Source organism: Labrus mixtus, chromosome 8, assembly GCF_963584025.1.
Source record: "Labrus mixtus chromosome 8, fLabMix1.1, whole genome shotgun sequence".
NCBI lineage: Eukaryota > Metazoa > Chordata > Actinopteri > Labriformes > Labridae > Labrus > Labrus mixtus.
In genome coordinates, this window is record NC_083619.1 from 11,031,131 (window position 1) to 11,056,238 (window position 25,108).

The following is a 25,108-nucleotide window of genomic DNA, read 5'->3' on the forward strand; positions in this document are numbered from 1 at the left end:
GACAAATGCATTTGGTGACATGTCTTTGGCATAAAAACAATCACATATGCAAAACTGTAATACAATTTAAAGTTGTTTTTATTTTTTACCTTTTATTTTTTAAAGTTATTTTCTTAACACAATTTTACATATTCTTCAGAAAAATGTTTTGGAAGACAAAAATAAAATAAGAATAAAAGTAGGTTCAGGGTAAGGTTTATTCTGCTACTTTCTGTTTTCTATTCAAATATAAGTTTAGCATTTTCTTCGTTTCATCATGACATAAACTTAAATGCGGTTTCCACTTAAAACATCATATCTGTACAAGGCTTTCTCTTCATGGGAGCACTGGGTAGCACTGGGAGCACTGGGTAAGTTATTTTGCGGTGCAACAGCGAGTCCGCGTGGCCAGAAGAAAAATAATAATAAATATAATGCACCTTTAAATGCAGTGCACACGTTTCACCGGTAGGCGTCGCTGCTGAGCCGTGCAGAAGTCAACCCAGGAATTTCTGCTACAGCTGATTTGGTCGCCATCTTTGTCCAGAACATAAACAACATCAACCAGTCGCGTTGGCATTTACATACCCTGCTGCTGTTCGGAAGAAACCCCCCCCTTCCCCCCCACCCCCCCACCCCCCACAATCTGCTCGCTGATGCACCAGTATTTTATCGGAAGATGACGGCTGACGTGGTAACCTGAAGCACCGTGAGAGTCAGACGGTAGGTGGGCTTCACTGTCGAGCTGCAGGGTCGTCAGCTGATGTTTCTCTGCTTTTTTTTAAATAGGTTGATTTGTGCACGCGCTTGATGCCATGACAACGGTGCGGCTGTCATTAACACACTGATTCTGGTTTTCAGCTTTAATATGTCTGTCTTTGAGATTTAATTAACCTCTTCAAATCACGTCACTGATATTTATATATACCACCTTACTGCGCTGACATGCACGTAAAGCGTGATAATACGCTGTTTGTGTTACACTAGCGACAGAGCCGCTGGTTGATTTGGTTTCTGACCTGTTTTCTACAGAGATGGGGACCCGGTGTGGATTTCCTCAAAGGGAGAGAGCGGAGTTGTAAGGGGGGGGCGGGGGGGGCGGGGGCGGGGGCGGGGAGGGCAGCGGAGAGGGCCGGAGGAGATGGACCAGGAGTACGAGAGACGGCTGCTGAGGCAAATCAACCACCAGAACCTGCCGACAGAGGCCCGTCTGTCAAAGGTAAGGATGTAAGGATGTAAGGATGTAAGGATGTTACACGTAGGCCTGTGTGTGTATGAGTCCTTCTTCAGTATGGGATAAACAGGGGATACTGGACCGATTTAAAGGTCCTTTATAGCCTCCTTTTTTCTACGTAGTAGAACCCTGTTGAATGATTTGACGTGGGTTTGTTTTATTATAGTGTCATAATATGCAGCAATAAACAGCTTTATAAGAGTCCAGTGGTTTGCAATAAAACTAATAATACAGGAAAACAAATTAGATGCATGGATTACAAATAATAATATAGAAAAAACATTCTGAAGGGTTCAAAGCTCTACAAACAATGGTGGCAATTTATTTAGATTAGATTAGATGTTAAGAATGATAAAATACTGAACTATACTATTCTATCCTATACGAACTATAAACCCTTGTGCTGGAGCCATTGACCTCGGCTGTGCTGATAACCAGTACAGCAGCGCTCCCTCTTGTGGGATCAAACTGGGATATCCCTCTCTGTTGTCATCAGTGTTTCAAAACATTTTAGTGCCTTAAGCAAATATTTCATTCATCCAAAGTGTTCTTAAATCATTATAATAAGGACAGTACACAATCAAATGTGAATAATTCTCTACTAAATCACATGATTATAACTGGAATGTAGGAAATGTTTGATATGCTCTCTCTGGTCTTTCAGTGTGTGAGTGCAACCTGCAGTCCTGTCAGTGTGAAGTCAGGGGACCGCTTCATTCCCACCCGCGCTGGAAGCAACTGGAGCATCAACTTCCACTACGCCAATGTGAGCCATCAGTCCAGTCACATGACCTGTGGTAGTGCTTCACAAGAACAAAGTGGTAATCAAAGCTGTATCAAAAATTCATGCTCATTTCCTTTTTTCTCCCCAGGAGAACTGTCGCTCCCCAAACCAGAACCATAAAGCTAAAGATGCCAGCTCGGACTCAAGCAAAGGTCAGGCATTTGTGCTTTCTGTGAATCATCCCTGTAGTTTGTGACTTCAATATCTCTCAACAAACTGGGTTTTGATCACCTTTTCCACTCCCATCCCTGCAGATGCTGTAGCCTATGCAGCTTTGTTGAGGAATGAGTTACTTGGTGCTGGGATAGAGAGCGTGCCTGACCCTCACACGGACGACCGACGCCATGCAGTCCTCTCTCAAGACTCTCAAAGCCTTTTTAGGGTACAAGTCATTTAAAACGTGTGCTATTCAGCTCTTTTAAGTCACTTACATATTGAAAAGAATGACACTGGATGTTAAATAGTTCTGTTTTCTGTGTTTTTTCTCTGCAGTACACTGTCCACACTAAGAGAGTGCCTTTCAATAGCGATAATGAAGTCTCACCGTACTCCCTTTCCCCTCTTAGTAACAAAAGGTATGACAATGTTCACATGCAGCACCTTGAACACAAACAGTACTTAATCTACACAATCAGATAACTAGTCTGTCTTCTCATTATTCTGTAGTCACAAGCTGCTCCGCTCCCCTCGTAAACCTGCCCGCAAGATCTCAAAGATCCCTTTCAAAGTGCTGGATGCTCCAGAGCTGCAGGATGATTTCTACCTCAACCTGGTAGACTGGTCAGCAGGAAACCTGCTCAGTGTCGGACTGGGAGCCTGTGTCTACCTGTGGAGTGCCTGCACCAGCCAGGTCAGAGGAAGACTTGGAGACATTATTTTATCGCTTGATCACTATGATAGACAGAAAAGCGATAATTGTCAAATCTAATAGCTAGATCAGACCAGCACGATTGGGAAAAAACTGTTTAATGAATGCTGACAGGCATGACAGACTTCCAGGAACATGGTATCTATTTACTTTATGTTTAACACGTTTAAGTAAACTTTATCTCTTGATGTTAACAGGGTGCCTTTTACTACAAACCTCAATTAATCTCAACCTAACTTTAGGTCTACCTAGTGACAGACACAGAGGTGCAGCTGAGGGAGTTACTGACAAACAGTTACAACATACCCGCTTGTAGTCAGACCAGTCACACCCGTAAAGATACACAACTCTTCTGTCATAAAATCAAAACGGATTAGTTATTTTTTTCAAACCCCACAGTGTGTGTGTCGACTTAGACATTAGTCTTTAAGACAAAAAGCATTTTTTGTACCAGTTTGTTTCTGCTTCAAAATGGACATTTTAATAAGGGTATGTATGGGACTTTTGGGTCTTTTGTAGCTAGCCTTAATAATTAGCCTTTCATTTATTTATGGTTTATTGATAGGGACAGATGCAGTATACTGTACGTAGATATATTGGGGGCGGCAGTGGCTCAGTCTGACTTGTGTTGTGAACCGGACGGTCAACCGTTGACGCCCTGGTACCGAACGAAAGTATGGAAGTTGGTTTGGTTGCTGGAGAGGTGCCAGGTCACTCCCTGAGTACTGCCCAAGTGCTGTTAAATGAAACATTAAATATCTGTATAACACACACGTGTTCTGTTTATCTCAACAGGTGACAAGGTTGTGTGACCTGTCAGTGGATGGAGACTCTGTTACATCAGTTTGTTGGAATGAGAGGGTGAGCTGAATCTAATGTTTGTAAGAGAAAATTAACTATTTGTAAAAGAGTCAATAATGTGAAAATAACAGTGGGTGTGCCTTTTGCTCTGGTTCTATCAGGGGAGTCTGGTTGCTGTTGGTACGCACAAAGGTTACGTTCAGATCTGGGACGCAGCAGGAGGGAGGAAGCTGACCAGTCTGGAGGGTCACTCTGCACGTGTAGGTCAGTTAGGAACTGATGGCTCAGATGTTTTTGAGCCGGCTTGTAGAAAAATACTGTATCTAAAAAAAAAGAGAATCTCTTAACAAATAATAGAATTTGGCACTTTACAATAGCCCTTAGGTCCAAATGATTATTTCTACCAGCAAACGTGTTGTTATAAAACAAGAAACACCAGATTGACTCAAGACAGTCACAGTGAAACATGAGACCCTCTCCCTTTTGTCTCAAGGTGCTCTGGCGTGGAATGGAGAGCAGCTGTCGTCGGGGAGTCGGGATAGAGTGATCCTGCAGAGGGACGTCAGAACCCCCCCTTCTGCAGAGAGGAGGCTGCAAGGTCACAGACAGGAAGTGTGCGGCCTCAAATGGTCTCCTGACCACCAGCACCTAGCGTCTGGAGGGAACGACAACAAAGTGAGGCACTTTGAACTTTTTTACTGACAATTGGATTACTGAATACTCTTCTTAAACAGAGTGGTCATATTCCTGTTCCTCTTAATCTCCTGCTCAGTTACTGGTGTGGAACAGCTCAAGCCTCCTCCCCGTGCAGCAGTACAGTGACCACCTGGCGGCGGTGAAGGCAATCGCATGGTCCCCCCACCAACACGGGTTGCTGGCATCGGGGGGCGGCACTGCAGACCGCTGCCTTCGTTTCTGGAACACGCTGACGGGTCAGGCCCTGCAGAGCACAGACACCGGCTCCCAGGTCTGCAACCTGGCCTGGTCCAAACATGCCAACGAACTGGTGAGGAGGATTTTACACACGCATACAGAGTTATGAATAGACCTTCATGTTGGGGATTTAATCTCTCTGCACTAATATCAGTGATTACATTTTTGTGTCATTTTTTTAATTCATTCACCTTCAAAAAAAGAGTGCCCAATGACGGCTGGGATCAGCTCCAGCCCGCTGCAACCCTGAACAGGATACTTGTTTTAGATAATGGATGGAAGAGATGGACATATCGTTATGTTTGGATAAAAATGTGAACAGCCCAGACAACCAAAAATGGTATTATTACTATTAGGCTGCATTGTGTGAAAATGCATTATATTGTTAATATATTATATATTATACTTACATAAGAGAGATGTAATGACAGTATCAAGCAAGTGATCACTTAACATTTATAATGATAACTTGGCTTAACCAATAAATATACATGAAGTTTCCCCTTGTTTTTTTGCGAGCTGTGCCTTCACAAATATAATTCCGTGCAGTATAACTCCTGTATGTGAAGTCTTTGTTGGTAAAGGATCAGTCAGGAGCTCCTTCGATACCTGTTTCTGAGATTGTTCTTTAGTTAGTGTTGCTTTTGAATTGGAAGAATCATTCCAAGAGGTTTTTTTTAATGTACAAAAGAAAACAGTCCAGCAGCAGCTCTGCAGAAGACACGATGGAGTAGAAGTTTCTATACGGTTTTGTGTCTTTATTTTATAACTGTTATTCTTTTGTTCACAGGTGAGCACTCACGGCTACTCTCAGAATCAGATCCTTGTGTGGAAGTATCCGTCTCTCACGCAGGTGGCCAAGCTGACAGGACATTCTTACAGAGTGCTCTATCTGGTAAGAATACAGGTTAGAGTCCATGTTCAGTGCCTGTGCAACTAGCTGACCTTTACGTCATCTGCCGGTGGGAAGTGTTATCATATTTTATCATATATAATATTATTACTATAAATATATATTTATATTTGACTTCAGTATAAGAAGCAACACTAGAACATACAAGTGAAAGTCCAGCATTTACAAATCAAACCTAAATATGATGATGAAATATTTCTTTTCTTTTTTTTTTTTAAATGTACTTTTACTACTTTTACTCTTCATTCAGAAATGAAGGCCTAGTTCAGGTATAGGCGGGTTTTTTGAAAATGTAGGTACAAACGCAACTGCGTTTTAGGTGACTGAAAACACACCTTTTGGAAAACTGCTTCCAGGGTGAAGATTTTCAGAAACTCTGTTTAAGGTGTTTATGTGAAGACGGGGGCTTGTAACGTCATGCTGTGCGCCGGTTTCTTCTCCGTTTGACGTCATTGTGCGACACTTTCACTTTGGTTTACATGAGATTAGTGCAATGACAGACATAACCAAACGAGCGCTGGTGTTAACGTTGCAAACTGAATTTTTTTTTACATGTTTAAACATACGTACACAGTTACCCTCCCACTATGTCGACCAGCAGAGGCGCCTGAACGGACAACTTTGTAAATGAAATGGTCATAGGAACATTTTCATATGTCATGGACATCGTTTTTGACTTTGATGACCGCTGTAACAGTGCGTTTTATGTTTTCATGTGGATGAAGATGCTTTTGAGAAGTTAGGTTGTGGACAGGAATATTTTTTTAAACAGAGGAAAACCTTGGTATAAAAAAATACTTGCCTACGTGTTGACTAGGTCTAAGAATGTGCTTCACCCCTCACCTCCCCTAATTCTTTCTTGTATGAAAAGTTTCAAGTGTCTTCATAAAATGTTCAGTCTTCATCCCCACTTCCACAGTAGAGCAAACATCAGGAGTCGTTGAACTCACCTGTGTAGGTGTGCAGTGCCTTTAATTTGCAGATTAACTTTTGGAGTCAATATGTAAAGAAGAATTACAAATAAATGAATTTGTAGTAAAATGACCTCAAAATATCAAGTACATTTCACAACTGGATTTGTCATTGATTCCTGTGACCTTGAACCTAAATAATCCGTTTTACTCCATAGAATTGCACCCTTTAAACCTCCCACCCCCCCGTCCCCCCTCCCCCTCTCTTGTCCTCTCGTCTCAGGCGGTGTCACCGGATGGGGAGGCCATCGTTACAGGAGCTGGTGATGAGACACTACGTTTCTGGAATGTCTTCAGTAAGACACGCTGCACCAAGGTACAGTTACTCTGCCACACATGAACTAAAACTGGTTTAACAATATGTTGATATGGATCGATATATGGACACAGCAATTCTCTATGATTGATACATAGTTCAGACAGAGACTGATGTGTTGTCTTAAACATACACCAGCCGATGCATCATCCAACAGCATAACAGAGGAATAGAATGTTTGTATTGGTTAAGTTATAAGTTTGTCAAATCACATCATTGATTCTTCGGTATAGATATAAATATCATTATGTATTGAATGGACCAGAGAATATATTTAAATCCTATTGCAGCAAACTTTAAGAAATCATCCCATCATTGCTTGGTTGATAAATATAATCATTTATTGTTTAGGTATTGTGTTTTTTGTACTTAATGATTCCTGATTCTTATTTTATCCCTCTTTCTTTTTGTGTATCTGTATTTCTTAATACTTAATTGTGTTTAAGAGTAACTGTGAGACATTAAAGTGTTTATGATCTGATTCTTATTAAACGTGGGCTTTTCATGTCCATTCGATATATACAGCTTTCATACCTTGGTTGTTTGATGTTGCTTAACATCTTTAAGGTGCAGGTTCATTCATTCTCAGCTCTTTGGAAACACTCACATGTTAAAGATATCAGCTGAAAAATGGATTCATCCTGATTATTAGTCATGACTGACTACATTACAAAGACCTGGATTTCATTTCTTAAGGGTCACTAAACAAGATATTGATCATCATTTTAGATTATCCTTGAGGTATTTTTTTCCCTGAGAGATGAAGGCATTTTGGGGTTTAAGAAAGAGTGACAGGTTTTAATGTTGGATCTCTTTCTGTTCACAGGAATCAAAGTCGGTGCTGAACCTCTTCACCAGAATACGATAGTGTGCGCCTCAGGTCGGGACTGGTTTGATGAGCAGCCTTCTGAACTGCTTTTTGCACAAAATCCCTGATGATTCTCACAGACTAGGCCTCTCTCATCTCAGCACCGGCTCTCAGTGCACCAGACACCACCAGTAGAGTCATCCTCAAATCTTTTTTCCTACAGAAGACACTGTCAAGACCTCTAAGAAAAACTGCCCGCCCTCAAAGTGATGTCTCTGACGAACACTGAAACATGTTGTCTGCTTCAAAGAGTCTGTCTTGTTTTCTTTTCTGTTGTGGAAGTGATGAAATTGTTTCATTATATATCATCAGAAGTATACATGTAGAATATTTCTAAGCTCTATAAAATCATGACGTCTCATTTTTAAAGGCTCTCCTTTACAAAGAGGAGGAGGAGGAGGAGGAGAAGTAGAAGAGGCCAGGAGGGAGGGTCGGGGTTTCTATATTTTCATAATGTGTGAATATGAACTACAAGCAGTATACAAGAGAAGAGAAACAATAAATAAGAGAACATTCACACACAGTTGCTCAAGCAGCTGTAAAGAACCAACAGTTTATTTGTGTTTTGTCCGTTTGTGACACTTTGTATTTCTATCATGACAAAGTGATCTTACTACAAACATGTTGCACAGAAGTCAGCCCTGATAACAGTCACTTTCATCCGTGTGTTTGCATCAGATCATTAGCATGGTTTTAAAAGTCCAGTGTCACCCTCTAAAGTAAAAAAGTCCAGAAGTATTGGGAACATTTCTAGTTAAAAGAGATTCACATTTTGGTTGTTTACTCTCCTACATTCAGAGTATTATTCTAGTATCCAGACCCCTGCATGCCCCGACAGAGCAGAGAAAAGTCCTTCACGATCTCCTTCACGCGACGCTTGTGCGTTTGTTCCCTGGAAGAAAGAGAAACACGTCGTGGTCACAGATCAGACTTTTCACTCCAGTAGTACAGAAAAGCTGAATGCCACTATCATTGGTAAATGGTAAATGGACTTGAGCTTTTATAGCGCTTTTCTAGTCTTCTGACTACTCAAAGCACTTCTACACTGCAGGTCACCCATTCACTCCCATTCACACCCTGATGGCAGAGTTCTATGTAAAGTGTCCATCAGAAGTAACTAATCCCATTCATACACACTCATACCCTGCTGACGAAGCAGCATGAGCAACTTGGGGTTAAATGTCTCGGCCAAGGACAAATTCCCAACTCAGACCAAAGTGAGCCACACCCTTTGGCCTTACAAAGTTTTTTGAAAACAGTGTTGAAACCTGCTATTAACAACAGTTTAATCCTTTTAATTAGAGTGAATTAAGAAGAATCATTTTCAATCTTTTAGTCCGGATAATCTTCAAGTATAAAAATCAAATGCTTCTCTCAGAAGAAAAAAAAAATGACTGTATGTGTGTGTGGATGGTCTATTTATCGCCTAATGTAAGGAACAGTCAAAGTACGGCGCAGGAAACAAACTACTGTTTTGTTTTCTGTTGTTAATCATCACTTATGATATGAAGGTGTAATATTTTCTCCCTTCAAAGAGCAATTTTCTGACAGTGCTTACTTTTCAAACACCAGCATAGTGTGTGTTTTATTTATTTATTAAGATTGCCAGAGTACACAACAAGCATGCATTTCTAATAGGAACTGTTTTGCTTTTCACCTGGTCTATAAACGGGCCTTAAAACAGATCTGTATTTGAATTACCTCAGAAGCTGTTGACTGAAGTTGTGTTTCTGCTCAGTGGAGACCTGTGCAGAGGGGAATCCTGGACTCTGCAGCGTTTCTTTGAGCCACTGAGACAGCAGAGCCGGGCAGTGTCTGTTCAGACTCAGCAGCACCTCAGAGAAGTGCTCCGTCAAACTGCGAGGAGACCCACCTCCAACCGCCTGAGGCACACGGATTAAAGATACAGCATGACAGTTTGAAATCAGACCGTATCATGAATGAAATGCATTCACAGGTCTGATAAGTTAAGCATGTCACAAATGATACAGATTGTCATATCTGGTGTCCGATGACTGACTCACCTGGAGTATGGTTTCTGTCAGGAGCTTTCCGTCCCTCTGCAACACTTCACCAAGCGAGGGAACATCTTTGCATCGAGGCAGCAGCTCGGTCTGTCGGACAGAGCACCAAAATAACAAGAATCTCTCGACTGATCATGAGGCCTTTACTTTACTATTAAATCGTGCACAACATGTCTGCCTTGACTTACAAAGAAGAGACTGGCAGCTTTAACTGTTGGCGTCTCTGGAAACTTCAGTGACAGAATCCCTGAAAGAAAATTTAAAAAAAGATCCTCTCAGGCAGAAATCAGAAAGACTTCATCTAATTTGTAGGACTATAAAAAGGTTTACATTTTGCCATTTAAATTTTTTTTTTTAGGATTTTCTTTGGTCTTAAAAAGTGACAGAAATTTTGAAAATAAAGCATGAATTTTCACATCAAATATATGATCACGTCTGTGAGCACAAGCTGCGTGAGCGCAAGCTGCGTACAGAATACAGTAAAATGATACTCACCACAGTAAAATAGAGCTTTAACATCCAGCTGGTCAGACAGGTAAACATCAGGCTTCCTCTTCAGAATCTTATTGTGAAGAAAAACAAAAAATGTTGGGAAATTTCTGTCTGATTCAGAAAAAAATAGACAAAGAATATTTAAAAAAAAAAAAAAAGAAAACCTGAGCATGAAGTTGCATAAATGATTCTACGATATCAGGATGATCCCTTGGGCCTGTGAAGGAAGGATCAGATCGGATGAGCAAACCTGCAATGTGTCATTGGATGAGCGTAAATGTCTTTGCAGGTGTTTGCTACCTTGCTGAAATATGTTCAGTGTTGCAGAAGTCAACAACTCAATCAGGCTTTTGATGTTAGAGATGTGCTGTTCCTCTCCTGCAAATATGTGAACCATCTGAGCACAAAGAAGAACAACGTTCAGTCCTTACAGCATGTTCAGAGCCTTCATTTCATTTACAGATGTAATGCTTTTTTGTTCTTGATCTGCGGGGGCGCACCTGCCGTGCAAGGTCCAGAGTAGAGGATTGTGGGAAGGCGCTGTAGATCAGCCCCAGCATTTCACTCAGCTGAGCAACCATCGGACCGAAGTCGTGTAGGAGGGTTCGAACTGACTTATCAAAGACCCCGCACACTGCCTGGAGGGAGGAAACGGAAGAGCTGTGAGTCAGTAAACGCACACACATGAATCATATATACACACACACACACACACACACACACACACACACACACACACACACAACATCGAAGACATACAGTGTGTGTTTATGCAGGCAGCAGAAAGCCTCCTACCTCGACCACCTCTGAGTCATTGAGCCATTTGCTGAGGATGGTCTGAATCAATGTGAACACTTGCTGGAGCACAACAACAACCTGGAATTAAAATAAAGAGGATGTTTATATGACATTTTATATGATGAAAATGTTGTGCGTGATATTAATGAACAAAGCTCACTCTAAGGGATTATGAAGAAACAACTACTTCTCTTATCTATCACAAACAGTATAAACTAGATTTAATTAGCTAGAATAGAAAATGAAAGCCGACCATAGTATCCCATGTAATTAGGTAACAAATATAGTATTTGTTCTGGCTAAACTTACTGGATTTTGAGCGCTCGGTGAGGGAGGGAGTCTCGGGCTGGATGCTCCCTCTGAGTCATCTGCATGTCTGATGTCGAGAGTGGTGAAGAGACTGGACAACATCCCCAGGATGTGGATTATTAACTGTTTGTTAGCAGGGTTAGGCTGTACAGAGAGACACAGAGGAATATGAAGCTTTTGGAAAGAGCAACAACTGAAGGAAAGCTGCTGTGAGTGTGTGGAGAGGGCAGGGGTGATTTCCACTGTTATTGAAGGACGTTCTACCTAACAAGTGAGTTGTGGCGTTTATAATTCAATTGAACTCGAACCTTTATTCATTCTAAAAAGGATCCCAATGCCGTTGAGGTTACAATCACACTTAAAACACTGTGTTATGAAAACACTTACGATTGGAAACAAAGTGGCTAGAAATCAAAATACTAAACTTTACAAGAGAGGGAAGAGCTCTAATCTGTAGAGATTGCTGGAGAGCGTTCCGTGGGTTTGGGAAATGCAGATTTATCGATTTCAGTGAAAGCTTGAGGGACTTTAAGAACAAGCCAATCAGTAGAACGGGCAGCTAAGGTGCCCAAATTGCACTCCAAAAGGTCTGTGATGTAAGATGGACCATGTACTACTACCTATGAACTATGTACTTTACCTCCTGCTGGGCCAGGGAGTCGAGCTGCTGCACATGAGGCGTGATGAGAGCGTGAAGTCTGACCAGAATGTCCTCCACAGGCAGGGCAGACAGCAGGAAACCTAGAGCCTGCATCAACCACATGCACTGGCTGCTCTGCATACACACACACACACACACACACACACACACACACACACACACACACACACACAGGAACACAAACAGCACACGTCATACATGAGAGATGAGAGAGACGGCTGCTGCGTTTGTGTTAACAGAAAGAGAAAATAAACCTGTCAAAGTTGAGGGCTGCTTACTCACCTTGTGGATTTCTTTCACCAGCACATCCTACAGGATGACACAACAGTTATTGCAAAGATACAAAAACATACATCATATTGATGGGAAAAAATGGCCACATGTTTAACCTGTGACACGGTCAGGATGTCCTGAGCGTAGGGGCCGAGGTCGTGTCTACACTCCCTGCAGATCCTCTTCAGAGTGGAAACACTGGACACAGACAGCTCAGGCTTCACAAGGCCCTGAAGCACCATGGGTAATATGCCGCCCAGCATTACTGGGTGGTCAGCCAACCACTCAGCAAGGGAACCTGGACAGCAGGGGGGAAGTCATTGAGGGGCAGTGTACATGTCATGGACAATCGAGTGCATACCAGGAGACAAAGAAGATGAATCTATTCACATGACGGTCATTTTCTTCAGACTGCATGTTCAGCATTTGAAGCTCAAAAGGTCGTATCAAAGAAATGTATGTGGTCGAAAAATTTAATTTCACAGCTTCACAATCAAAAAGCAACGGAAAAACAGTTGATCGTAGAAATCTAGGAAGATATTTCAAGTTATGACAACATATTTGACAACAAAGTAGCTAGCATTAAACATCAACTACTTTAAGCATTTAACCTTGAAACATAACTCAAGCTCTGCACAAAAAAAAACACAATTGATTTCTGGAATTCTGCCATCACATCCTTGTAATAAATCTTTGCCAAGGTTTTATGCATCAGCACTTTTGAGTGTCTTGTGTTTATAGGATTTGCAATCTGGAGTAACATTATAACAGAACCTAAGCTTTCTGAGCATGACGTCAGAGGAAAATGCCGCTGCATGAATATGGTGACTACGCTTAAATTATTTTTGTTTGCAATTTGTAAAAATGGTGTTACAGTTAAAATACTTTATTTTTACCTAAGTCTTCCTGGGTAAACTGAACTGTACTGACGAAGAGGGACACAATAGAAAACAAATGTCAGGCATGAACAGTACCTATGGTGTACATGACTGTGTCAGCCAGCATTACATTGCTGATGTTGATTCTGGGGATGAGACCAATAAGACCGGGGATAACATCCGAGTAGTTCACATCAATGGTCTCAGCTATAGACTGGAAGCCAAATAACAAGGCCTCTGTGTCCTAAAGATGGAGGACAACAAACGAAACATGATGTCTGATTCAAAACAGAGGAAGAGGAAACACATTCGGAAAGAGGCAAAAAGAACTATTTAAAATCAACAGATATTAATTGGAAGATTTTATATATGATGACGCTCACTTTCCTAATGTTTAAATACTCATTCAATTCTCACATTAAGATTTCTAATAGGAGTCAGTTATATTTTTACCTGCCATACTGCCGACTGCTGGGGGTCCATCAGCTGCCGCCCAAGTCTGTCGTAGAGGTTACTGAGCAGCTCTGCCCCCAGCATTTCATACACATACATCAGAGTGTCCGAGATGTCCACTCTGAAATGCAAAATGCAACAGAAGCAGCTTGTGTAGCCTTTACGTTTAACCCAGTTTGCAGAAATGTTGCTTAAATTTGGTACAGACATTTTCTCTCAGGATGAAAGGTTTTTATCTGAATATAAATCCATAAGAAAAACCTTTTTTTTTTTTGTCTGACCTGTAAATTCTGAACTGCTCCTTGTCATCAGAGGACCAGGAGGCATACTCCTCCTGGGAGGGATAGTGAGATTTGTGTAGTAGCACGTCCACCAGCTGGAAGTAAACCGGCCTGTAGACCTGCAGGTAAACAACCTGCTTCTCCTCCTCAAACGACATGATGTCATCCTAAACATGCAAAAAAATCATTAAAAACACTCAATCAACAAACGATAGTGGAAAGATTGAAACCACAAACCATGTACTGTTTGTTTCCCATACCTGCAGAGTGTACCAGAATGTGAGTGTGAGGGAGCTGGTGGTCTCTCTGACTGGGTAGTGCCCGGGGGTGTCGGTGCAGAAAAGAATCATGTTAACTAAAGCCAGATATTCTTGCCAGTGCTCCACCTGTTCCAACAAAACCCTGTCATACACAAACACATTTTTCCAAATTAAGAGTTAAAAGCCATTTACTGAAGCCAGGTTAGATGATGGCAGTTCCTGTGTGACCATCTGTGCGTACCTGGAGTGTGTTTCCCCCATGGCAACAGCAATACGACAGATGCCATGTGAGGTCTCCATGTCCCCGTCCTGAGCTGCTGCCTTCAGCTGGTCATGGAGACCCAGCACCAGAGGCACCAAGTTCACCAGAGCATCGATGTACCTGCACATGTTACGAGTTAAAAGATTATCCTCAGAGTCTGCTCAAAGTTAAAAGGCAAAGTAAGTTCACTGTCTGTTGGGATGTTTAACGCATTGATATGTTTAAAATTCATGAAGACTTGCTCAAATAATAAAACGATTTAAAGTTGATACAACCCATAGGCCTACATGCTTAAAAAATGAATCCAAATGATAGAAAAGTCTGTATCTTGATTTTTATTTTATTTTTTCAGCTGCAATAGATTAGATTAGTGATCTAAAAAGTCGTCTTGATCTGATAGCCTGAGATTGATTGCTTTTGTCTGCACAAACGGAAATCGCAGTGTTTTAAAGATTTAAGATTTAAGATTTACTTTTATTGATCCCTGCAAGGGGAAATTTCTGTTTTTACACTCTGTAAGTCATGAACACACACATAGGCTGAAATATACACACACATGCAGAAACAGGATCCTATGGACATGCACTAATGGAGAGATGTCAGAGTGACGGAGTTGCCCACAGCGGGCGCTCCTGGGCTGATGGTGGGGAGGGGGTTTGGTGCCTTGCTCAAGGGCACCTCGGCAGTGCTCAGGAAGTGATCTGGCACCTCTCCAGCTACCAGACCAACTTCCATATTTGGAACCGGTGCCCAACCCAAGTCCCTACAGACGGAGACACTGAGCTACTTAAAATGTTTTTAGCTGAGAAAAAATGGCACTAACACCCTGAGTTCTCCCCTGTTTTTCAGGTAAGCTATGTTGTCGATTATTAATAGAGTTCCTTGCCTTCAGTAACTTGCTTACATGTCAAGAGAATCTAACATTTGAGTGAATTGATGCTATTATCGACGATATCACTGCGCCTAGCTTTACTGTCAGGTAGCCTACATAGGCCATCACTTAAGTGCAGGATGTGAAAAAAATCACGAAAACCGGAAGCAAATACAATGTATGAAAAATGAAGTTACCATTTCTATGAAAAGTATTACCTGATATTCTAGGTAGAATCTAACCCTACCTTATAGTAATGCAGGTGTGAGAGAAAGTGAGTTCCCATAACAGAGAAAAACCTGAAGCTTAGTGCAACCATATTTATATTATTGAAATGAATTACATAGAAACTTGGCTGTAGTAGCTTGGAAACATGTCAAGAGTGTTTGGGTAACATTGGAGTGAGCTCAAGTTAAAGTTTAGACAGTTAGTTTGAAGCCTGTAGGGGAGGTGTATCCAAGATTTTTGTCAACCTTACATTCAAATGTTCACATATTATATGTGTACTTCCCTGTATAGTTGTTTGTTTTGAAGTATATTTTAAGTTTTACAAAATTGTCCCCTTTTATTTTCAGCAGGCATAACACATATGCTCTGACTGTAAATATTAATGGTCGAATCGTGAGGTCACTCATCTGTTACTGTAAGGGGCTTTGCAAGTTCATCGATGGCGGTCGCCATGCTGGGAATCCTGTCTCAGCCTGACTTTCAGTCAGTCTAACCACAGGCTGGACAAGAGCTATAGCTGAGGTGGGTTTTAAGCCTCCACACAAACAAATACATTGCGCCAACTTGTCAGCCAATCAGGTAAGCTACGCGCCTTGTTGTGAATAAGGCTTGTCCTTCATGAAATCAAAACGGATGAGTTATCAAAAAATTAAATTAGTACAGTGTGTGCCAATCAAGAAGATGAGCTAATCAAACTACTTTTCTGTTTTCTTACCAGGCTGTAAACATGTTAGTTTCTGCTGTAAAAGCTGACTTTGAATAGGGTTTTATGTGACTTCTGCAGCCAGCCTCAAGCAGACACTCGACAAAGTGCAGGATTTTGCATTTCCGCATCTGCTTCATTTTTCAATGGCTCCGATTCACACAACTGACTGTTACTAAATGCTGAATGTTTGATCCATTATGTGTCTCACCTTTGGCAGTCTGGCTGTGAGATGGCATTCACTATCGTCTCCACAGCCGTGTCAAACAGCTCTGGGTTGGACAGTGCAGGGAAACAGTCCTGGACCAGTTCATGACTCTCCCCTAATGGCACATCCAGCCCCACCCAGCTGGAAAGGCAGCGGAGCACCCTCTCCTTCACCTGCACAGAGGAGTCCTGGCTTTGAAGCAGTTGGCGTAGCAGTGGACACACCATCGCCCACTCCCCAGTTAGAGCCTCCCTCAGCTGGGCACGACGAGCCTGAGCCAGCCGGCTGCTCTGGAACTCTTCTGGAAGTACGGTCAGGAGCTCCAGTAGTGCCAGGCAGTGTACATGAGGTTCCTGCACAGACTCTGCACCCTCAGAATCAGGCGTCTGTGGCTGGAAGGCCCTCACCATGTCCGCCACTGGCTGGGACCAGGCCTGTGGGATTAAGTTTAGAGCCATAGCAGCAAGGGCCACACAGAGTCTGGTGAGCACCATTTTTGGCCCGGATGAGAAGTGAAGGATGTGGGAGAGGAGCTGCATCCTCAGGCTCTCATGCTGGTCCGTGGGGAGGTCGGTCCAGTGACGAGAGATCTTGGTGTGTAGGGTGCTGGCACCAAAAAATTGTACCTCTGGTAGCTGAAAAGAAACAGACAGATTGAACTCAAAACAGCAAGATGAAATGTCAGCACTGTTTTAACTTAAACTGTGCAGTTCTAAAGACGTTTACGTAGGCACACATCCACAGACCTTGTCAGGACCAAGCAGGGCCCAGCAGAACTGCCATGCCTGTGCTGAGGCCTGGGCCTGGGTTAACCACTTCTGGGCCACATTCTTACGCTCCATGTCCGGGTCGAAATACAGCTGATAGAGAGCCTGTGAAGAAGGGGAGAAGAACCAATACAAAGGCATGGGAGCATTTGCAAAGGGTAACTCAATATTAACAGATACTAGTAATGATGACATGACATAGCTACTCCGAGGAGGGACGATAATGACAATCTGAGATTTATCTGGGTAACAACTTGACCAATTTAATGTAGCACAATTAAGTTGAATTTCTGAGAGAATTTCAGATTCATTTTTAATCACAGCATGCCGCATTGGTTGAATACAGTGAGAAAATGTGTTGTCATGACAACTAATCCAAAGCACATGGTGTTAGTTATTATTAGGACAGCATATGCTTATAGCTGGTATCATGTTGCAAAGGTCCAGTTAGTGTAATTTGCCTATGTTAAACTATAATAAACAAATACAAATAAATAAGTAGTTTTAACCGAACTTCAGCCTTTACAGAAATGATTAGGCTATACATAAACCCTAAAATATATCAGAATCCAAATGATGTGGCAGAAAACAATCACAGTCAAATCAGCTGTCGTGTAATGTGGTGTACACAGAGGCACATTAGTACGCACAATACATGAGAGGCTGATTATTGTCAAGTTACTTACCGACTCCACATTCTCCACCGTAAACTCCAACTCCACCGGGCTATCTCCCGGATTGGATGGAGGATCCATCTCCCGCAGCGTGAAGGAAGAGCTCTCCCTGTTGCTTTTGGTTAAATCCTTTTAGCAATTAAAGCCTCTCCAGTGAATAAAAAAGAAGCAATTGTTAAAAAAAAAAAAACAAGTGTCCTCTAAAGTGTGCCTTAGCACGCTGACAGAGGACGCAGCGGGTCATTCAGCTGTTCATACAGCACACATGTGGGTAGTGCGCTCAGGCGTGACGACACACTGACCTCTGTGGTGCTCAAAAGTTGTTGTCTCACATTACCAGCAACAAACACTGACACCTATCACACCCATCGCTGTGTAGTGTCTTTATTTCACGCTACATTTGTAATATAGGCTAAATTATACACAAAGGAAACTTGCTAACAGCTTGTCTGTGTGTTTTAAATGCCACAGCGCCGCACAACAGGCGCTTCTGACGCAGACGGCTGCGCTTCTGACGCAGTGACGTCTGATTGGAGCAGCGGAGCAACAGCAACTGCAAACTGATGCATGTGGGAGGAAAATATAGAGAGATTGGTGAATGTGACAGGAGTTAACGCAGAGCACGAGAGTGAGACATTTCGGTTTTTTTATAGCAAGAAAAGTGACGCGTTTTACTCTGCGCGCGAGTCTAAAATTCGCCGCCTGCTTGCCGCGCGGCCCCACCCCTGCTCCTCTTCTGCCCGACTCCCTCCGGATATTTTTAGCGCTGATGATGTGCCCTGTCAAATCACGTAACGGAAACAGCCTCGGAGCTGAAAAGCAGAGCTGCCGCGTAGAGAAAGCGTTGGGTCCTTTTTTCTTTGTGATCTGCAGAGAAAAAGCCGCGGATGAGATGAAATTTGAAAATACTTTTGTGTTTTGCGTCTTGGTAATCCTTACCGGCTCATCGCAGACGAGAGGTAAGGTGTCTCCCTGGTGTGTGAGTGTGTGTGAAAGTGTGTGTGTGTGTGTGTGTGTGTGTGTGTGTGTGTGTGTGTGTGTGTGTGTGTGTGTGTGTGTGTGTGTGTGTGTGTGTGTGTGTGTGTGTGTGTGTGTGTGTATCTCTGATCAGACTTGACATCCTGCTGACGTTGGACTCGATATCGATTCAGCACATGATGATGAGCTTGCAGGCTGCTGTTCACTTTTGAAAAATGAACTCAAGATAATTAAGATAGAAATGTATTTCATAAACTGTGGCCTAAATTTGCTGTTTGTTTACACATTCAATGTAGGTTTTTGACCACCAGGGTCCAGGAAATGTATTTCAACTAGAATGTTCTTGATCAGTTAAGACTTTTAATTGCTCATGAATATGATTTTATCTTGTTTCATATATGCAAACAGCAACAAAATCATGCACGCAAGACATTTCTTTTTACGATGCATTGTCTCAGTGGATTAAGAATACATTCTGGTTTCATCTTCTCCAGAAGGGTTTGTCTATTGCATGACTTAATGATAAGTAACTATATAACTTTGAGTTTTGAATCATAAAGCTGCAACTAGTCGGTTTACTGGTTCCCTTCATTCAACTGGCCACTTGACAAAGACAAACCTTTCCTCCTAAATGCACCTTTTATTATATTAGGCTATACCTAATACTGCAATAATCAAACCAAGTCACTTTTAATCATCACTTGTCTCTTTAACTTTCACTGCACATGATGTCTTCATTTTCATTTTTCACTCCTTAATATTCCCCTGGTATATACCTCTTATTTTATTAGTATTTATCTTAACTATTCTGTTTTGATTTTGATTTTTTGTACTATACCTACTTGCTACTGCGTCTTTGTGTTGCTGCAAACCCCAAATTTCCCCTCTGGGGATCAATAAAGGATTATCGTATCTCATCATGATCATGTTTTAACACCTCAGGAATTTCTCGGGATTGGCCGCTATGATTGCAAAATAAACATGTTTTTGGTTTTTGAACTGCTAAGACTTGTTACTGCTTTCCATGTTTGACCCAGTTTAGTTATTCAGTCAGGGCCTTTGTAGTACCATCCTCTTTTAAACATTTGTTTCTGTATAGTACCCAAACTTTATGAAAGTGAAGTAGAAAATGTTTGCAGAGGCTTGTAAACTCACCATGCTCACACAGCTGCTATTTACTATGAAGCTCAGAGTGTGATAATGTGTAGGAAATCTGATAACTGATAAACACGACATCAGTCAATTCAGTAAATTATGCTTTCAGAATGATGATTTTTCGATTGATTATACGTTATAATTCATCTTTGATTTCACAGGTCAGAGCAGTGCTGCCATGCCTCCTGAAACCTTGACTTCTCCTGACCCGACAGAGGATCCAGATCATGAGGTCCCACAGTGGACACACATTCCTGCAGGCCAGGAAGACGCCTCAACTCAAACCACCATTACAAAAACAGAAGTCCATTTAGAGACTGTAAAAAGTACAGCGTTTCAAACATCAACTGCAGGCTATACCTTGGCTACATCTCAACACACAGAAGTACCTGTCTCCATGACTGCTCACAATGCCACTTCTTCGGCTCCAGGTAATTCAGACAAACATGCATGCACTGTTTTCATTTAAACGCTGCTTCTTTTCAAGTTGAAGCCTTGGAAACATAGGAATTATGGTGATCATTTCACTTGTTTTTATAAAATTGTGCATCTATAATTTTCAAGTCCAGTCTGTTTACTTCGTCCAGGTTCTTAAAATAAAACCCCCCACAAACTGAACGCTGTTTAAAAAGACAGACATCCTCACTCCATTGCCAGCAGTATTCCAGGAACACAGCCACAAGACCCCCACATGACTGGACTGAGACGGAGAGTGTGTGCTGTAACCTCATTAAAGAGATTCCCTTTTACAGATCAGATAAATATAACCCCTCTGCTGACGCCATGTTGGCTCTTTGCGCGGATTATTAATAAGCAACAAACGTAATGCTTTTATACAACACACTTTGGTTACCTTTTTTTTAGCTTCATCCGTCACACTTCCATGTCTATGTCGAATAGTGTGTGTATATATATACATTATAGTATGTATTATAGTGAGTATTATATTACTTATGTTTGATTTGTGACCCCATAGAAGAACGTGAGTCTTTCCAACAACACCCAGCATCAGTGTAATATTACGATGAGGCTACTTAGCCCGCATGAGCACTAAACACAGCCTTTCTCCCTCACACGTCTTGTAAACAGTAGAGGCGCTTGTAATTATACAACTTCCAAAGTTCCTTGAACACACCCCCATCCCCAGCCCCCTCCCCAACTGTCAGCATGAGCTGTCCAACACGATGTAAACAGACACATGTGCTTTAAGTGGTGTGAGAGTATGCTCACGATGAAAGACACAGATGAGGTGGGGTTTTCTTAATGCATGGGCAGTTGTAACAGAGAGAATAAAAAAATCATCCAAATAACTAAACAGTGACTGACTTTGTATAAACATACAATACAATACAAATAACCTACTAAAAAAAAAAAACATTTGAATATATAGTGATCAACTGATTATTTTCTTTATTATAAGATTAATGTGTTGGTCTGTAAGCCGGCCTGTTCCCAGAAGCCATATTGTAATTTTCAGCCTTGTTGACCATGTTTACTTCTGCTGTAATTTTGAGCTTTGTAATTTGGGGGCTAACAGGGTTTGAACTGCTTTTAGAGCCCGCCTCAAGTGGCCACTAGAGGAACTGCAGGTTATGGCACTGCTGCTTACCTTGAGGGGTTTTACTCAATGCAACTATGAACAGTTTGAACAGCAGGTGATTGTGCTGGATTTGTTTTGACAAAAATCAAACAAACTGGTTTTTGACATTGTCAAGTATTTCTGGATAGCAGATTTAATGTCAGGGGGAGGGATCTGTTTTTATGAGTTACCTCTGTCTACTGTGTGTATGCTTTGTTTGCTTTGTGCTGTACAACTCTGCCCTGATATCCCCTGTTTCAGATCCTGCAGACAGCCTTTCATCCACACCGACTGTGGAGAGCTCCACCCCTACACAGCACATCTCCACCACTGAAGGCAGAGCCCTGCTGACCACAGAACCCCTCACCAACTTTTCATCTCTGCCAGCCCACACGACGCATGGTACCAGCTCCACAGCCCACACCTCCACCACACAGCAGCAGTCTGAGTCACTGACCACATCCTCCACAAAGCCAACAACCACAGGGCTCCCTCTGACCTCAGCCCCGGGCCGGGCTCCTGCAGGGCCGACGCACCAGGAGGTTCCATCTGAACTAAATGTTGGAGATGAAGGTAAGGTGGTGGACAGGGGGTAGAGAGTGTTGTTTAAGGACCCCCTGCTTTGGTTTTATTTTCTCATTCTGGCCTAAAAGTGTGTTAATAATCTATTGTTTTTTGTTTGTGTGTTATTATAGACCACAAGAGCCCCCGCTCAAGCTCCCCTCTGGACCCTCTACTAGCTGGTCTGCTCTCAGTGTTTATTGTCACCACTGCCATCGTCTTCGTCGTCCTCTTCCTCAAGTTCCGCCAGCGAACAAACCACCCAGAGTTCCATCGGCTGCAGGATCTACCCATGGTGAGATACTTTTCTGTTCCTACAACACAGTAATGCTATTGAAGAACAAGTCCTGATTTTGTTTACGTTTTGTTAAGTGTTAGATTCTCCAACTTACCCTGGAGAACAGTTGTATCATTTCTGATGTGTGTAGGATTGACCGGTTTTGATATTTTCACCAGTACTATGAACCAAAGATCCTTTTGACTGTTCTGATGTACACAATCTTTTTTTTTAAGGCACTTCTACATTTCTGCATCTTAAATTCACAGTGTCTGCATTGGGGCCAACATCTTACGTGATACTCAGTCTGGAAAGTCTAAATAATGTTATTAAGTCTTAATGCTGCGTTTCATACTCTCAAATTATATAACATCAGGGAATTCATTCACTTTTCATTTAACAGAAAACTGAAAAGACTGTAGGTAAACCCAGAAAGACATTGGACTCCATGCCAGATGAAAACAATATACGTTACCTGATAACCCATTAGGCTTTGATAAGTTACTAAAGGTAACATTAGCATTCAACTCCTTTCTAGCTAACTTTGCCTTCATCTGGCTAACATTAGCATTAGCTAGGAATCAATGCCTTTTCTTTGCCTTAATCCAACTGTAAGCTAGCTAACATTACTGTTAGCTAAGAATTTACCCCTTTCCTTTAATACCGTGTTACACTATTAACACTATTATTTGTTAGCCAGTTAGAGGTTGAATGCTACTGATGTAACAAGTAGCGTATGCGTTATCAGATTCTTGTTGTACCTGGCTCTGACCAAATGTCTTTCCAAAAAGCGGGGAAGCGTTTGCAAACCTGGAAACCATCTAAATGTGATGAATTGCAACCCTACATGTTCGATTTCCCCTCCAGGCCATGTTTGAAAATCATCTGTGAATGTGTGAGTTTTTTTAAAGTTTGAACCATAAACACTCCAAGTTCATAGGGTAACATTTTCATCAATTGGTGTTTAAAATCAATCAATGCCAAGATGCCCAGTACCCCAGCTAATGAAGCATACAACCTGTCTAACAGTAACTATTAAATATGGCGGATCGGAAATATGTTCTTCCATTCCTCTCTACAAACACCCTTGAAATCTAGTGTGCACATGATAACTTAAATATACATTTGCATGAGTTGTTGTGATGAACACTTCAGAGAATAACATGGAAAAACACAAAACCAGGGTTCAAGACCAACTGAGTATATACACATTCACCTTGTGGCATTTCTTCCTCACCTGTGCAAAGTCCTTTTTAAAAATACTGTTTGTATTTTGTGTTTTCATCATCTTCTCCAGGATGATTTGATGGAGGACACACCACTCTCCAGGTATAGCTACTGATCCAATGAATCCATTCAGTCACTTCTACCACTCAGCGAGCAGACGAGAAGAAGAGACGCCAGAGGAGCCAGTGTTGGTCTAAGGAAAGCCTTTGCCTAAATGCAACCAGGTTTTGAATATTTTTGGTCAGCGATAGTAATGTGCCTTTCTGGTTACATGAATCATAACATCTTTTAAAAAGAGAGGATTCTGTTGTACGTTTTGCCACATTCCCTTTAAATTTCCACAGATCTTCAGTCTGGTGGAAAGCATGTTGTTTTCTTTCTTTCCAGAGGGCGGGTAAATAGTACCTCTGCACCTCAGTCTGACTCCTCATGTATGCACAGCACTTTAATGTGGCATGAATGGTCACATCGCCCCCTGGGGGACTTCTTAGGTAGTGTGGATCAAGGCAGCATGAAGTCCTCTGATGTATTTAATACACAACCTCAGGTTATCAAGAAAGATACAAGTGTGGATATCAGAGACGGAGTGCGGATATTCTTTTAAGATGGAAAGATGCCAACATGCCTAAAACAAGTATTGATTATAAATGAAGATCCCTTTGGTGACCAAATAGTGAAGAGCACTTTCAAATCCATTTCGCCCGGTTGCTCATGTTGTCTTAATATTGAGGCCTTGCTTGTAGAAAATCAGCAGAAGCAAGACATCTTTTAATTCCAAAGCCATAAATAAACCAGCTCTCCAGCAGCCAATCATTCAAATATATGAACCAGATTACAAGCATTGATCTTTGCAGCCTTCTAGTTAGATTTATTAATTTTGATGATGAATTCACCAATCCACAGAGACAAGACCTTGCTTCACTTAACAAAACCCTTTGCAGGAGTACATTCTGAAGTTTTATTAAAATATTACGGTTGAATGTGTTGTAAAATTCATATTTATGAAGAATGTATTTGTTTTGTTCAAAAGCTTTTACTGAAAACAATGAAAGGAGGCGCAGGGAGTTGTCCAGTTCAGACTGTCATTAGATGTATGTGTATTAGCTGGAGTATTATTCAAATGTACTTGAACAAAGCTGACTTATCAGTGTTTTTAGTGTGTGGTCTAAGTAACAGATGTATGATAATATGTCATTGAAATGTGGACCTGTAAGAACTTCTTCTGGACTGTTTGATAATAAAAGTTAAACCACGGGACTGTAAGCCAAGACGTTGCACATGCAGAGGCAGTGGGACCTTGTTAGAGCACAGCTAAACTGTGTTTAAAGCATTTTGCTGTGTCATTGTACTAAGTGCTTTTTCTGTAGGTGTTCTTTAGCTGACAGCTCTGCAGAGATATCAAACACCTGCCTCCACAAGTACAGTGGACTTTGATCGATTAATCAGATTTAAAAAAGGAAAGCCACTCCTTACACACACACACACCAGATCTAAGACTACACATTCACACGCTCATTCAACA

At 41.7% G+C, this 25,108-nt stretch overlaps 3 protein-coding genes across 3 annotated transcripts; 2 read left to right on the forward strand and 1 right to left on the reverse strand.

The window, feature by feature from the left end:
• The first annotated feature begins 502 nt into the window (after positions 1-502).
• On the forward strand, positions 503-8,222 carry fzr1b (fizzy/cell division cycle 20 related 1b). Its single transcript, XM_061044255.1, has 14 exons — positions 503-702; positions 1,012-1,198; positions 1,878-1,979; positions 2,086-2,149; positions 2,252-2,379; positions 2,490-2,572; positions 2,664-2,847; positions 3,661-3,726; positions 3,828-3,930; positions 4,160-4,341; positions 4,439-4,672; positions 5,390-5,494; positions 6,707-6,799; positions 7,626-8,222. The coding sequence occupies exons 2-14, from the start codon at positions 1,121-1,123 to the stop codon at positions 7,665-7,667; spliced, it is 1,464 nt and encodes a 487-aa protein (XP_060900238.1). The 5' UTR covers positions 503-702; positions 1,012-1,120; the 3' UTR covers positions 7,668-8,222.
• Positions 8,181-18,881, reverse strand: LOC132978901 (importin-13-like). Its single transcript, XM_061044252.1, has 22 exons — positions 18,749-18,881; positions 17,822-17,957; positions 17,115-17,240; positions 16,372-17,003; positions 14,338-14,478; positions 14,097-14,238; positions 13,837-14,003; positions 13,556-13,676; positions 13,199-13,346; positions 12,341-12,522; positions 12,234-12,260; positions 11,931-12,065; positions 11,291-11,434; positions 10,979-11,059; positions 10,684-10,821; positions 10,484-10,580; positions 10,348-10,400; positions 10,187-10,253; positions 9,880-9,938; positions 9,692-9,781; positions 9,369-9,550; positions 8,181-8,559 (listed from the first exon to the last, which is right to left on the reverse strand). Exons 2-22 carry the CDS (start codon positions 17,888-17,890, stop codon positions 8,475-8,477), a joined length of 2,886 nt encoding a protein of 961 aa, XP_060900235.1. The 5' UTR covers positions 17,891-17,957; positions 18,749-18,881; the 3' UTR covers positions 8,181-8,474.
• On the forward strand, positions 18,379-25,097 carry LOC132978905 (mucin-2-like). Its single transcript, XM_061044256.1, has 5 exons — positions 18,379-18,768; positions 20,104-20,373; positions 21,783-22,094; positions 22,217-22,377; positions 23,657-25,097. Exons 1-5 carry the CDS (start codon positions 18,579-18,581, stop codon positions 23,699-23,701), a joined length of 978 nt encoding a protein of 325 aa, XP_060900239.1. The 5' UTR covers positions 18,379-18,578; the 3' UTR covers positions 23,702-25,097.
• The last annotated feature ends 11 nt before the right edge of the window (positions 25,098-25,108 follow it).

Bases quoted from the DNA above. Each gene is read 5' to 3' on its own strand.
- fzr1b (XM_061044255.1), top strand. From the start codon at position 1,121: ATGGACCAGGAGTACGAGAGACGGCTGCTGAGGCAAATCAACCACCAG. The intron at 2,150-2,251 runs GTCAGGCATTTG...CCATCCCTGCAG, and splicing joins CAGCTCGGACTCAAGCAAAG to ATGCTGTAGCCTATGCAGCT. The intron at 3,727-3,827 runs GTGAGCTGAATC...TGGTTCTATCAG, and splicing joins CAGTTTGTTGGAATGAGAGG to GGGAGTCTGGTTGCTGTTGG.
- LOC132978901 (XM_061044252.1), bottom strand. From the start codon at position 17,890: ATGGATCCTCCATCCAATCCGGGAGATAGCCCGGTGGAGTTGGAGTTT. The intron at 14,004-14,096 runs GTATGGGAAACA...TTGCATGTTTAG, and splicing joins CATTCTGGTACACTCTGCAG to GATGACATCATGTCGTTTGA. The intron at 11,435-11,930 runs GTAAAGTACATA...CTCTCTGTACAG, and splicing joins ACTCCCTGGCCCAGCAGGAG to CCTAACCCTGCTAACAAACA.
- LOC132978905 (XM_061044256.1), top strand. From the start codon at position 18,579: ATGATGTGCCCTGTCAAATCACGTAACGGAAACAGCCTCGGAGCTGAA. The intron at 20,374-21,782 runs GTAATTCAGACA...CCCCTGTTTCAG, and splicing joins TGCCACTTCTTCGGCTCCAG to ATCCTGCAGACAGCCTTTCA. The intron at 22,378-23,656 runs GTGAGATACTTT...CATCTTCTCCAG, and splicing joins GGCTGCAGGATCTACCCATG to GATGATTTGATGGAGGACAC.